At 46.4% G+C, this 15480-nt stretch overlaps 1 protein-coding gene across 1 annotated transcript in view; it reads right to left on the bottom strand.

The window, feature by feature from the left end:
* The window catches only part of LOC144682784 (centrosomal P4.1-associated protein-like), a 97317-nt gene that overhangs the window by 68858 nt on the left and 12979 nt on the right, over positions 1-15480 (bottom strand). Inside the window, 4 exon segments of the mRNA XM_078545486.1 lie at positions 188-286; positions 5691-5814; positions 12752-13198; positions 13200-13274. Coding sequence (XP_078401612.1) covers positions 188-286; positions 5691-5814; positions 12752-13198; positions 13200-13247 — 718 coding nt within the window. The 5' untranslated portion in view covers positions 13248-13274.

The raw sequence follows: 15480 nt of genomic DNA, 5'->3' as shown, positions 1-15480 counted from the left end.
ATTTTCAGTCCCTTAATACTTGATGTAACACCAATTTCAATACTGTTTCACACTGAAAATATTCATCTGCCTCCCATAAGTTAGATTTTTCTTATAAATATATAAAAGATAATAGCAGCTATTTCTGAGGGCTATATTAATAATCCAAACCACAATTTTAATGTATGCTACACCTTTATTTGCTTACCTTCAAGGATAGCATTCTCTTGCTCAGTATGCTCTCCAACTTGCTGGACAGCTTGAATAGGATGTTTTTTTTCCATATTTTGCAATTTACTTAAAGTATCTGGAAAAGAGTGAAGGGAGGACAAATGTTTGAAAAGTTCAAATAAAAAGTGCAATTTCCACCAGTGTTTGATAAGGAATGGTAGAGAGATATCCAAGTATTTCTGGACAACATGCATATGGCTTTCAGGACCTCAAAAAGTTCTTTGAAGATCCAGCATGGGAGAAGTGCTGACCTAAATCATGCTTGTGGCCCTAGAATTGTTCAATTTATTTCCGTTTAAGACACAAGTGTGAAAGGATGGCCTTTAAAGATGAGGACGCATGAACAGTTTATCGAAGGTGTCTAATTCTTGAGCATCTGTCTCAGACCATTTCGGTTTGTTGGTGCCAGGGTTGCAGTTTTATAGTTAAGTGCTAGCTTACTTCCCTTAAGTTGAGGTGCAACAAAACTAAGGTATTGCACTGTAATCTCAATTCAGCCCAAAGATTTAGATGCTTCTTGTGTCTAATGACACGAGGCATAGCACATGCATATGCCCATTTCCGTAGCTAGTTTTTCTCTGGAATAGATCACCAGTCTGTTGCCAGAGGCTATAGCTTGAGAGGCACTACTCCACATCAAGTATGGCCAACCAGGAGGCTTATCTGCTCTTACCATCTGCCATAGGTGCACTGGAAGGATTTACAGGTTGATAATCAACCTGTTTGACCATGTTACAAACACACTTTCCATGGTCACCAAGTCCTACAACGGGGCTCAAATCCAGGGCTTCTGGTTCAGAGGTCAGGGACGCTACCCATTCCACCACAAGACCTCCTCCAAAGCCTTATAAGAATAAAACCTTATAAGCATGAATCTGTGAACAAGTCACCAGATAAAAAGTGAACAGAAGTCAAAAGGGTGGATTACAGAATAAAATCGCTGTATGGGCAAATTATGTTAATACCCCAAAATGAAACATAACTACATTAAAGGCAATTTTATATATCTACACAAGCCCAAGAATATTAAAATTAAATAAAAAGATATGAATGACATTTATATTTGTAGACAGCATATTTTACTATCAAGTAGCAATCTTATATTTGGAAAGCATTGATCTGTATTATACATAAAGAGCAAAATAAATTTAGTTTTATGTTGCATAATTAAGTCATAAATCTACATATATTAAAAACCTTAAGTTTGTAAGCAATCCCTTGCAAACACCTGACTTCCTATTGTCACATTTTTGTACCTACTTTTTCCTTTACAAATTGCTATAATCAATTACATTTGTATCTCGCTTATGTAAACTTATGCTGTAAATATACCATCTGGCTCAGAGGAGCTATATTTCCAGTCTGCAAACAGATTCACATTTTTCCTCCCCAGCTGTCACTCGTTTTCTCTAAACTATTTTCCTTTAGTATTGCTGAAAAAGAAACATGCTGTTGAAGTTTTCATCTTGCGCTCATTAGGGCAGATGTAAGAATGCCAAATTTCAACGGGAGCAACAATTTATACTGCAAGAGAAAAGGGTGCTGATTGGTTGGCAAGTTGACTTTGATCAAGGCATTGCCATGGAACTACTGTTCCCCACACTTTTGTTTAATTCAGAAAAAGTTGCAATATTTGGACATGTTCCCTTTGCCCACAGAGGACAGGTCCCTGCATATGAATAGATGTAGCTTCCAGCAAGCATAAGTGAGCCACATTGCGAGCCTAGCTGATGATCTTAAATTGATTGTTAGTGCAATTTTTAAACACCCAGGATTGTTTAGCATATACGAACATACGAATTAGGAGTAATAGGAATAGGCCACTTGGCCCCTCGACTCTGCCCTGCCATTCAACAAGGTCAGGGCTGATGTGTTTTTTAACCTCCACTCCACGTTCCTGCCTACACTGATAACCTTCTACCCCACTGTTTATCAAGAATCTATCTAACTCTGCCTTAAAAATATTCAAAGACTCTGTTTCCACTGCCTTTTGAGGAAGAGTTCCAAAGACTCATAACCCTCAGAGAAAAAATTCCTCCTCATCTCTGAGTTAAATAAGCAACCCCTTATTTTTAAACCCTGACCCCTAGTTCTAGATTCTCCCACAAGAGGAAACATCCTCTCCACATCCACCCTGTCAAGACCCCTCAGGATTTTAAAGGTTTCAATCAAGTCATCTCTTACTCTTCTAAACTCCAGTGGATACAACCTAACTTGTCCACCTTTCCTCATAAGGCAACCTACCCATTCCTGGCATTGGTCTAATAAACCGTCTCTGAACTTCTTCCAATGCATTTACATCCTTCCATAAATAAGACAACCAATACTGTACACAGTGCTCCAGATGTGGTCTCACCAGTGCCCTGTACACCTGAAGCATAATCTCCCTACTTTTGTAATCAATTCCCTTGCATAAATGATAACATTCAATTAGCTTTCCTAATTATTTGCAGTACCTGCATACTAACCTTTTGTGGTTCATGCACTAGGACACCCAGATCTCTGAGTCTCAGAGCTCTGCAACCTCACCATTTAGATAATATGCTTTTTTATGCTTCTTTTTTATTCTTCCTGCCAAATGCACAATTTTACATTTGCCCACATTATACTCCATTTGCCAGATCTTTGCCCACTCGCTTAACCTATATCTCTTTGTAGCCTCCTTACATTCTCTTCACAATTTACCTTCCATACCAAGTCATTTATATAAATTGTAAAAAGTTGAGGCCCCAGCACTGATCCCTGTGCCACACCACTGGTTACATCCCACCAACCAGAAAAAGACCCATTCATGGCTACCCTCTGTTTCCTGTTAGCTAGCCAATCTTCTATCCATGTCAATATGTTACCTCCTACCATGAGCTTTTATTTTCCACAATAACCTTTGATGTGGCACCTTATGAAATGCCTTCTGGAAATCCAAGCACAGTACACCCATCAGTTCCCCTTTACGCACAGCACATGTGACTCCTTCAAAGAACTCCAATAAATTGGTTAAACATGATTTCTCTTTCACAAAACCATGTTGACTCTGCCTGATTACCTTGAATTTTTCTAAGTGCCCTGCTATATGCTGTTCAATTGCAGAATCACATCTAGAAATTATATTCTGAGTTCTGCAAGCACAGACTGGCTTAGTACGGTCAGTACTCTGCCTATTGTGAACAGCCAAAGGGACATCTTGTTTGATACGATCCGCCAGGTGTTGGGACAATACGGCCTATATACCTCACATTGCACCGGCATGGAAATTCACATATCACCTTATTCATATGTGTGGTAGGCAGAACAACTTTTCGACTTGACAGCAGTATCCTGTTAGTGGAAAATACCACTCACGTTGCTTCTACATAATAGCAGTGTGAAATGGCTCGCTTCACTTTCCGCAATGCTCATTTTCTTTGAGCTTTTTCTGCATTGTAATTTGAACTTTTTATCCTTTGTGAAAGTCAAAATTCTGCAGTTTATTCTGGATGCTCTTCTTTCCTTTGGCCTGCAGTGATACTGCCTCTCTTAACACTATAAAATGGCTTTCATTGCAGATTTTTGCATGAAACACTTCCAATTGTGATTTTCTCACCCCAATGCCTAGGGCTAGTTGGCACACTGGCACAACTATCTTATAGGGTTACTAGGACTGGTTTGGCATATTCCTAGAGATTAGACCACGTGATATTGAGGAATTCGAACACAACACACCTCAGGCGATGCTTAATCACATGACATTTGCCCAGTTTACATATGTTACTGTTTGCCTTAATTTCTTGTCTAAATTTCACCATGATCCAAATAAAATATTCTATATTACTTATACAGCAAGATGAATAACAATTTAAGTTAAAAAAAAAAGACTTGCATCTATATAGCACCATTCAGGACCACCAGACATCTCAAAGCACTTCATACAGCCAATGCAGTACTTTTGAAGTATAGTCATTGTTGTAATGTACAGAAAACGGCAGCCAATTTTCACATAGCAAACTCCCACAAACAGCAGTGTGATAATGCTGTTTGGCGCGATAAATATTGGCCAGAACACTAGGAATCACTCCCCTGTTCGTCTTCAAAATATTGTCATAGGAACTTCTACAGCCACCCAAGGAGACAGGCTGGGTTAGAGTTAAGACAGGGCCTTAGTTTAAACATCTCATCTGAAAGACGGTATGTCTGGCAATACTAAACTGGAACATCAGCTTTGAGTTTTGTGAGCACAAAAAATAGAAAATACAAAGATTGATAGATAAGTAATGCTTCAAAAGAAAACTTCTATAATGTTTCTATGGTATCAGCTGCAATGAGAAAAAACAAGAAACCACTAATTCAGTGAAACATTGATACAAGTAATAGTAATTTAAAAGTTTTTGTACAATTTTATGACTTTTTAAAACAATACATAGCAAGCTACTAAAATTTTTTAAAAACTCAATTCATTTCACTGACTCTGAAGCCCAGCTTCAGGGAAGTGAGGCTCAGTCCTCAGGGAGAAGCACCAAAGCTGCCTGACTTCTGGGGGAAAAAAAAAAGAGGACTGCAAAACTCCAGAGAACATGGTTTTTGTAGCATCCTGGACTACTGGTTTGACATGGGGGTAAAGCTAAAAGATATGTGGCAGAGTTTGAGTCTAGCAGCACCAAAATTAACAGGCCTGATAAAACAGGCTGATATATTTATAATGATCCAGTGGATGCACACTAGATGCCATGCTCATTGTTTTGTGCAGTTGACATATTGTTCAACAGCTGTCAATAAACGATTAAGTTTAATTATTATAACAAACTGTATTTTTAATTTCTGTTGCATTAGGAATTCACCAAAGCACTTTCCACTACCATCTAGAAGGACAAGGACAGCAGATAGATGGGAACACCACCACCTAGAAGTTCCCCTCCAAGTCACTCACCATCCTGACTTGGAAATATATCACCGCTCCTTCATTGTCGCTGGGTCAAAATCCTGGAACTCCCTTCCTAACAGCACTGTGGGTGCTACACCACATGGACTGCAGTGGTTCAAGAAGGCAGCTCACCGCCACCTTCTCAAGGGGAACTAGGAATGGGCAATAAATGCTGGCCCAGCCAGTGAAGCCCACATCCCGTGAATGAATAAAATAAAAATTAATGCAACAATACCCACATGGGTGGCCTCCTGTGATGTAACCATTCCACTGTTCTCTTTTGTTTCAAATTGTTTACCTTCCCTATACTGACCGTGTGCAGCGTTTTTAAAGGGTTCTTTTCAAGCTCTGGTATAGTACATGAGTTTTATTGCCCATTATTTCATATGTTTGAAAGTTAATTTCCTCTGTGCAGTCATGTATATTTCATTAACCATAAATTTGAGTTATTCGCAATAGAGATTAAAAACCAATTAATCAAATGATGTGACCATTTTCAAACAGGCATGTTCAGTAATAGAATGTATGCTATCTACCAAGAAAAAATAACCAAAAGCATTTCTTAATATGTAAATTTCTTTTCTACCCGTAAATCCTTGTTGTGTACCAATAAGACCAAGTAGCGTCTGTTGTTCATGCTCTAGTCGCTGAAGCTGTTCCAGATGTTGTTTCTTCAGTTGCTCTTGCCTTTCCTGTTGCCACTCTCTTAACTGGATAAGGAATTGCACAATTAATGTCTAATTATCAGTATTCCAAGATTTAAAAGCCACAAAGTTCTCAGTTGTGTTTTTTAATATAAAACATTTCAACAACTGACTGTTAACAATCTTAAGCAGGAAGATTTGACATTTACTTCCTTGTAATTGGAGATCTATGAAATCACCAAAATAGACCAGATGGGATTAGTGCAAGTAAAAAAGACAGGAAAGAAAACAAAATGAAAAAAAGGCAAAACAAAATGTTAGGAAATTATAAAATAATTGCTTATTCAAGATATAAATATTTTTATGGCTCAGCATCGGTGATACTTGCTAATTAACAATAAAAGGATATTTATGTCTTACATACATGCTTCCTATAACTTCATTCTTCTCCATGTTGTTTGTACCCAGAAACATTTACTGAAAAATAGTGAATTAACTAGAGCAAATCATAAGCTTTTTGCTATAAGAATAGAAAATAATAGTCATTGTTAATAGGATTCAAACTTGTTGCAAAAGCAGAAACCAATGCACAGAGCTTTTCTTCACTGAGGCTGGGATTTTCCAGTCCCAACAGCAGCAGGTGTAATGGCGAATGATGGGGGTGGGGGGAACACAATATGGCGGAACCTGAAAAACCAGTTTCCCACCAGTGTAAAATGACTGCAGGAATGTGCGCTCCTGCCCATTATGGTAGGGTCCCTATTCCCACCAGAGGTTGGTGTGAAGCTGTTTTGCATCCCATTAATGGGATGAAGATAAAGCCCTAACCAGAATTCCCCCCCCCATCCAATTATCCACACTGACAGCGGGATATCACGCTGGTCTAGAACATGCCCGGACCAACGTGACATGGACATGTCTGGACTCACCGGGAAGGCGGCCTGGGGCAGCTTGCAGAGAGTGGAAGATGGAAGGCTCTAGCGATGGTGGTCCCTGGAATACCAGGGTGGACAGAACATCTGCAACATGGATCTTCACCCTGCAGAAGCTTCCAGGATGTGGATTTTCACACCGCAGATGCTTGGCTGTATAAGATACTGTTGGGCAGTGATGGTTTGCACTGGGGTGGTGGGGGAACTTCACAGGACAGGAATGAAGAGGTGGGGCGGGTGTGCAGGTCTGTGGGGGGCGGGTGAGGTTGGGGGTGGTAGGGGAAAGAGAGAGGTACTGCGGGGGTCGTAGAATGGGTGAGGTGGTTTAGGGAGCAGGAGGGTGAAAAGGGCCATGATGGAGTGCAGGTGTGAACGGGCATGGGTGGGGGAAAAGAGGGGACAGGGGCTCAAAGGGAGGGGTCCGTGGTGTCAACTGATTAAGACCCGGGGAACATACTGATGGAATTGTTGATAGGAAGGGATAGTGAGGGTTAAAGGAGGCAGTGGGAGTTGGTAGGGTGGAAGGGTGAGGGTCCTGCGATGACGGATGAAGGGATGCTGAGGGTTGTTGGAGGAGATATGGAAGTAAAACCGGATTCTAGGGGTCAGGAAGATGGTTGGGGGGTGGGGGAGAAGGGGGTGGTATTTATTGTTGTGGAGGCGGCCTCCTCAGAAAGTAGGGGGTGTGGATATTTACCGACGCAGGACGGAGGATGATGGGAGAGGGTTGTAGGGTGACTGTGGGGAGGTCAAAGGTTATAGCAGGGGAGGATGTTATTTACGGGGGGAGGTTGGAAGGTGTTGGATGCTACCTGAAAAGTCACATGCACCATGACCACTTGCAACTATCTAGAGCCTCTAGGTGGAGATCCCAAGATGCTGCACATGAGCTGGGTCATCAGGGGTGGGCAGAGCACCAGGTCAGCTCAACTGGACAACTGAAGGGGAACCCCAGAATGTAGTACTGATAACGCTAAGGCATTTCAACAGCTGAGCATGTGAAGGGCAAAGGCTTCTTCCACATGCCTTGCAAGGACATTGGCAATGGTTCTTGACCCATCAGTGTCAGCCTGTTCCTGCCCCACGGAACTCATTTCTTCCCATCTTGACTCCATTATCTCTCCTCTCGTCCAGTCTCTTCCCACCTATATTCGCAATTCCTCTGATGCCCTACGTCATGTCAACAATTTCCAGTTTTCTGGCCCTTACGGCCTCTTCTTCACTATGGACATCCATCCCACTACACCTCCATCTCCCACCAGGATGATCTGAGGGCTCTCCGCTTCTTCCTTGAACAGAGCTCTGAACAATCCCTATCCGGCAGCACTCTCCTCCACCTGGCTGAACTTGTTCTTTCATGAAACAATTTCTCCTCAAGATAAAAATAAAATACCGCGGATGCTGAAAATCTGAAATAAAAACAGAAAATACTGGAAAAACTCTTCAGGTCTGGCAGCATCTCTCCTTAAACTTGTCTCGTTTCCTTCAAATAAAAAGTGTGGCTATGTGCATGGGCCCCAGTTATGCCTGTCTTTTTGTGGGATATGTGGAACATTCCTTGTTCCAGTCCTACAACTCTTTTTCCCACATATCGATGATTGATCGGTGCCACTCCATGCTCTCATCTGGACCTGGAAAAATTTATCCATTTTGCTTTGAATTTCTACCCCTCTCTCATCTTCACATGGTCCATCTCCAACACTTCCCATCCATTCCTTGACCTCTTTGTCTCCATTTCTGGTGGTCATTACAAATCCACCAATTCCCACAGCTACCTCTACTACAGCTCCTCACACCCTGCTTTCAATAAGGACTCCATCCCATTCGCCCAGTTCCTCCACCTCCATTGCATCTGTTCCGATGATGCTACCTTCCAAAACGGCGTTTCTGACATGTCTTCCTTATTTCCAAACCAAGAGTACCCCACTACTGTGATTGACAGGGCCCTCAACCATGTCCAATCCATCTCCCACGCCTCTGCCCTGACCATTTCCCCTCCCTTCTAGAACCATGATAGGGTCTCCCTTGTCCTCACTTTTTACCCCACCAGCCTCCGCAATCAAAAGATTATTCTCTGCCATTTCTGCCAACTCCAGCATGATGCCACCACCAAACACATCTTCCCCTCAACTCCCTCCCCTGTCAGCATTCCATAGGTACCGCTCCCTCCATGACGCCCTGGTCCATTCCTCCATCACCCCCAATTCCTCAACCCCTTCCCAAAAAACCTTCACATGCAATCGTAGAAGGTGCAACACCTGCCCCTTTACCTCTTCCCCCTCCAAGGCCCCAAACACTCCTGTCAAATGAAGGAGCACTTCACTTGCACCTCCTTCAATCTGATATACTGTATTCACTGCTCCCACTGCGGTCTCCTCTACACTGGGGAGACTAAATGCAGACTGGGTGACTGCTTTGCAGAGCACCTTCACTCAGTCCACAAGCATGGCCCAACCTTGTTGGCGCTTGCCATTTCATATCACCATCTTGCTCTCAAGCCCACATGTGTGTCCTTGGCCTGCTGCAATGTTCCAGTGAAGCCCAACGCAAACTGGAGGAACAGCATCTCATCTTCTGATTAGGCACTTCACAACCTTCTGGTCCTGACGCTGAATTCAACAACTTCAGACCATGAACTCTCTCCTCCACCTTGACCCCATTTTTAATCCAATTTTTTTCCCAACCAACCACAACCCCACCCTCCTCCCCCCCATCCCCAAGTGCCATCTGTCACTTGTACTTAAGCTTTGCTTTCACAGAGCACTGACCCTGGTTCTGCTATTAACACCTTTATGCCACCATCAGCACCTTCCTTAGTCTTTTAGTGACCAGCTTGCCCTGTTGTCTTAGATGACCTTGGCTTCCTCTGGAGACTCGAGGCCTAGAGGGCCCCAGCTTACTTTGCCTCTCCTGCTGTGGGGCAGCTGCTCCCTCTGCGGTCACAGAGGATGAAGCTGAAGGGGTCACAGGCAAGGGGGGTTTCGAAGGGCCGTACACAGAGTCCTGAGTGGAGGTCCCAGGGGTGTGCAATAGCTGCTTCTCCTCACTGTTTGCCCGAGGGCCCCTTCCTGACTCCTTGAGAGGAAGGGGAACTTGGAGGGAGGGTAAGGTGCCCTGCCCCCTTGTTGCATAGCCACAGCAAGATTTCACCCATGGCTACAGTGATGGAGTGCAGGTCTGCACGTATCTCTAACAGAAACGTGACGTTCTGCTGGACGAGGTAATCCATGGCATTCGCAATCCTCCCCATGGAGACCTCCATGCATGCACAGGTCAGAACCACTTCATCAGAAAGCATGCGGATGGACTCCTCCGCCTCATGTGCTACTCTGTTGAGAGCTTCTGCCATCTCTTCCTCCGCCTCTCACTGCATCTCCAGTATCTTGGGCAGCGTCAATCCCAGAGGCTCGTCATCTAACTTGGATGTCACAGATGCCTCTTCCCCAGCAGTCCTCTGAATACCGGTAAGCTTGGCTGACCCTGCCTCCTCCTGTTACAGCCACGTGTCAGTGCAGTGATCACCAGAATGCGAGAACCTGCCTGAATTAGATCTAGTACCCATCGGGGTGTGTATCTCTGGGCTGGTGGGGGGTGCAGGTGACTGCTGTGATGGCTCTACAGATGCAATCTCTTTGTCCTGCCCAATATCCTCAGTCCTTTGTGGGCTGGAGGCACTGCTGAAAGGGCTTCTTCCTCTGGCCTTCCCCTCTTCCTACTGGCACCTGTAAGTGAGAGAGAAGAGAGCAAGTGACTGCATAAGCTGCACCCAATATGGAAGAATGCATGACCCTTAGGTTTCTATGTGATTACATTATGCATGGATCCTTCCTAGATGAAGGCCGCCTGCCAACCTCGCCATCTGCACAGACTCACTTCAGTTCCTCCCCTGCCAGCTCGGCTGCCCACTCCTTGAACTCTAAGGTTCCTCAGTTCTTGTCTTCTCTGTCTCTCTCCTGTTGTGCCATAATTTTTCCTGCGCAAAGAGAGAAGATGGGGTTGACAGCAATTGGATTTCAGGTATCTTTCTCCTGCTTCCACTCTTACAAATAACCCACTGGATTGTGTGCCATGTGATTGATGCACTGCAGATTGTCCAGAAGGGTTCTGGGGCAGCAACCTCCAAAGCAATGAGCCTATGCAGATAGAAGAATAAGACTCACAGAGGCATGTCATTCGCAAAGTTTGCTGGTGCCCTCAACGCCTAACCTCCTTCCCCAGTCCAATCGCACTGACTGCATCTGAGCACTGTGTGGGGAAGGGTCAGGGACGCACAGTGGCCTCTCCATCTGCAGACTACATGGACTGCAGTGGGGCTATAAGGCATCACCTTTTCATGTTGAGTAGCTCTTTTATGCGTGGGCTGCATGGATGGTGCCTTTGCCACTGAAGTCCATGTTCCCACTAGCATTCAGTGGGGTGAGTGTGGGTTTACTTACTCTGGCAGTGTGAGTGAGGTCATTCAACCATTTCCAGCACTGCAGGGCAGTCCACCGATGGAAGCCGTGGGCACCGACCACCTTGGCAACTTCCTCCCATGCAGGGTTGGTCACATGGCTTGGCCTCCTCGAGATACAGGATGCCCCTCCTGGCTTCCACTGCATTGAGCAATACGACACATCGAGAGAAGCATCGTTGAGTCTGGGGGTCGGAGTTCCTTGGGAACGCCAGGCCATCTCCTCCTTCCACAGTGGGCTCGCGACAAAGAAGTCGATGTGCGGGCACCTTTTAAATATGGCGCCCAGATATGATGGCTGGGCATGCGTCAACCAGCCTACCCCACCATGCAATATGCAGGAAATACCCAACAGCATAATTAATGAGCCTAGCATCACGCGATTTGGCGCAAATTCCCACCAGGCGCTGTGGCAGGAAACACTCCAGGTTCCTGCCCCCGCCAAAGGACTTAAGCCCGGAATGGAAAATCCCAGCCTGAGAGTTTGTTGACTTGTGCAGTCTCACAGCTCTCCTTCCAGTGACCCAGCTATCCCCTTCTTATATGTGCTCAATTAATACCCATCACCTGTTTCTCTTAACCATAACAAACATGAACGTAATTTGACAAGACAGTAAGTCACTGCCTCTTTCTGTGCTGTAAAATTCTATGATTCAATTGTGTATTTTCTTTGTTTTTTTCTTCATTGTTCTGTGTCAAAAAATTTCAAGAACTCTTCGATCAATATGGATACATTTACAGTTGGATGGCAACTAAATAGGATTACAGTGCGAAAGCATCTTACAGCTAATGAAATACATCTGAAGTGCAATTACTGCATAATACAGGAAACATTGTAGCCAATTTGCTGATACCAGTGAGATAAATGACCAATTACTCTGTTTTAGTGATATTGGTTGAGGCCTGGACATTGGTTAGAATTCCCCTGCTCTTCTTCCAATAGAGCCCTGAAATCTTTTACTTCCAACTGATACAGCAGATAGATCTTGAATGTGATATCAGTACCGCACTGAAACGTCTGCTGCGATTGTGTGCTCAAGTCTCTGGAGTGGTGCTTGAAACCACAACTTTCCGTCTCGAGTGCTGCGACTGAGCCAAGGCTTATGCAGGCAGTCCAATGGGGACTGTAATCTTTAAACGGCATGAGGGCTGGGAAAGATGTTAGGAAAGAGAAACACACAGTAATGTGAAATAATAAAAATCAAGAAAGAGCACACTGAAAAGCAAACATATTATAGCTGGAAACTTCAATAAAAGATAGACAAGCGTTGGAAAAACTCCCCAGGTCTGGCAGCTCCGAAGAAGTCATATTGTTCCAGAAATGTTAACTCTGTTTCTCTCTCCACAGATGCTGCCAGGCCCGCTGAGCTTTTCCAGCATCTACTTTTTATTTTAGATCTCCAGCATCTGCAGTATTTTGCTTTTATTATACTTGGAGCCATTTTCTTTAATCATAACTCGAAAGGTGACAATCTTGATTCAAAAAAATTCTGATCGCAGGAGTTACAGAAAATCTTCATTTCCAGTTAAACTCTGGACTTTCAGAATTGTACAAAGATAGCTGCTATGTTAGATGATAATGTGCAGAAAGGATTAAATAAATCTTTATAGTACAGACCTGTTCAAGTCTTTGTATGAGAGCATTATTGCAGGTGATCTTTTCTTCAGCTGGCTTCACTGCCTCATTGTTACAACACAATAAGCCATTTTGGGATGAAAATGTGTGCTGTGTCATATTTGAGTGAAGGTCTGAAGTCAATGAACCATTGATATCAAAAGCAGTGGATTCCTTTCCATTTGGTATCTTCAAATTCAAAAGAGGCTCATCACGAAGAGAGTCAATGCTGGTGCAGCTGCTGCTATTTGAGAACTGAAGTGGTGCAAACTGAGCAATGAATGAGTCATCAGCGCTTCTACATTCGTGAGCAAATGTGTTGGTATCATTGAAGGAAAAAGGAGCATTCAATATTACTCCTGCACGAGTAACATTTGTTGTCCACTCAGCCATGAAATTTTGTCCTTGGTTGTTAATCACTGCAGACATTTTAAAATTTTCCATCAAATTGTTTGGATCCGGGAAAAATCTTAAATTCTGGCTTTGCTGTCCCAAGCATTTCACAATTCTGCAAAAAAAAAGTTATCTGCAAAAGTTAAAATATGGTACTTCTCAAAAAGTTCAGAATAAAATTAAAATCCTAACAAAATTCCTCCAAAAGTTCTGAAATTCTTCAACAAACAGCTCAGTCAAACAAATTTCTAACTATTGTAAACTGAATTTACCGCAGCACAACTGGATCAGGGAGAGACAGAGAGGCACAGAGAGAGAGAGAGAGAGAAGGGGGGAAGGGCGAGAGAGAGAGAAGGGGGGAAGGGTGAGAGAGAGAGAAGGGGGGAAGGGCGAGAGAGAGAGAAGGGGGGAAGGGCGAGAGAGAGAGAAGGGGGGAAGGGCGAGAGAGAGAGAAGGGGGAAGGGCGAGAGAGAGAGAAGGGGGGAAGGGCGAGAGAGAGAGAAGGGGGGAAGGGCGAGAGAGAGAGAAGGGGGGAAGGGCGAGAGAGAGAGAAGGGGGGAAGGGCGAGAGACAGAGAAGGGGGGAAGGGCGAGAGAGAGAGAAGGGGGGAAGGGCGAGAGAGAGAGAAGGGGGGAAGGGCGAGAGAGAGAGAAGGGGGGGAAGGGCGAGAGAGAGAGAAGGGGGGGAAGGGCGAGAGAGAGAGAAGGGGGGAAGGGCGAGAGACAGAGAAGGGGGGAAGGGCGAGAGACAGAGAAGGGGGGGAAGGGCGAGAGACAGAGAAGGGGGGGAAGGGCGAGAGACAGAGAAGGGGGGAAGGGCGAGAGACAGAGAAGGGGGGAAGGGCGAGAGACAGAGAAGGGGGGAAGGGCGAGAGACAGAGAAGGGGGGAAGGGCGAGAGACAGAGAAGGGGGGAAGGGCGAGAGACAGAGAAGGGGGGAAGGGCGAGAGACAGAGAAGGGGGGAAGGGCGAGAGACAGAGAAGGGGGGAAGGGCGAGAGACAGAGAAGGGGGGAAGGGCGAGAGACAGAGAAGGGGGGAAGGGCGAGAGACAGAGAAGGGGGGAAGGGCGAGAGACAGAGAAGGGGGGAAGGGCGAGAGACAGAGAAGGGGGGAAGGGCGAGAGACAGAGAAGGGGGGAAGGGCGAGAGACAGAGAAGGGGGGAAGGGCGAGAGACAGAGAAGGGGGGAAGGGCGAGAGACAGAGAAGGGGGGAAGGGCGAGAGACAGAGAAGGGGGGAAGGGCGAGAGACAGAGAAGGGGGGAAGGGCGAGAGACAGAGAAGGGGGGAAGGGCGAGAGACAGAGAAGGGGGGAAGGGCGAGAGACAGAGAAGGGGGGAAGGGCGAGAGACAGAGAAGGGGGGAAGGGCGAGAGACAGAGAAGGGGGGAAGGGCGAGAGACAGAGAAGGGGGGAAGGGCGAGAGACAGAGAAGGGGGGAAGGGCGAGAGACAGAGAAGGGGGGAAGGGCGAGAGAGAGAGAAGGGGGGAAGGGCGAGAGAGAGAGAAGGGGGGAAGGGCGAGAGAGAGAGAAGGGGGGAAGGGCGAGAGAGAGAGAAGGGGGGAAGGGCGAGAGAGAGAGAAGCGGGGAAGGGCGAGAGAGAGAGAAGGGGGGAAGGGCGAGAGAGAGAGAAGGGGGGAAGGGCGAGAGAGAGAGAAGGGGGGAAGGGCAAGAGAGCGAGAAGGGGGGAAGGGCGAGAGAGAGAGAGGGGGAGGGCGAGAGAGCGAGAGGGGGGAAGGCGAGAGAGGGGGGAGGGCTAGAGAGGGGGGGGGGAGGGCGAGTGAGAGAGAGGGGGGAGGGCGAGAGAGAGAGAGGGGGGAGGGCGAGAGAGAGAGAGGGGGGAGGGCGAGAGAGAGAGAGGGGGGAGGGCGAGAGAGAGAGAGGGGGGAGGGCGAGAGAGAGAGAGGGGGGAGGGCGAGAGAGAGAGAGGGGGGAGGGCGAGAGAGAGAGAGGGGGGAGGGCGAGAGAGAGAGAGGGGGGAGGGCGAGAGAGAGAGAGGCGGGAGGGCGAGAGAGAGAGAGCGGGAGGGCGAGAGAGAGAGAGAGAGGGGGAGGGCGAGAGAGAGAGAGGGGGAGGGCGAGAGAGAGAAAGGGGGGAGGGCGAGAGAGAGAGGGGGGAGGGCGAGAGAGAGAGAGGGGGGAGGGCGAGAGAGAGAGGGGGGGGAGGGCGAGAGAGGGGGGGAGGGCGAGAGAGAGAGTGGGGGGAGGGCGAGAGAGAGAGTGGGGGGCGAGAGAGAGAGAGGGGGGAGGGCGAGAGAGAGAGAGAGGGGGGAGGGCGAGAGAGAGAGAGGGGGGAGGGCGAGAGAGAAAGAGGGGGGAGGGCGAGAGAGAAAGAGGGGGG

The sequence above is a fragment of the Cetorhinus maximus genome, chromosome 7, assembly GCF_964194155.1.
Source record: "Cetorhinus maximus chromosome 7, sCetMax3.hap1.1, whole genome shotgun sequence".
Classification (NCBI taxonomy): domain Eukaryota; kingdom Metazoa; phylum Chordata; class Chondrichthyes; order Lamniformes; family Cetorhinidae; genus Cetorhinus; species Cetorhinus maximus.
The sequence above is the reverse complement of the archived record's forward strand: the minus strand, read 5'-3'. Positions and strand labels throughout refer to the sequence as shown.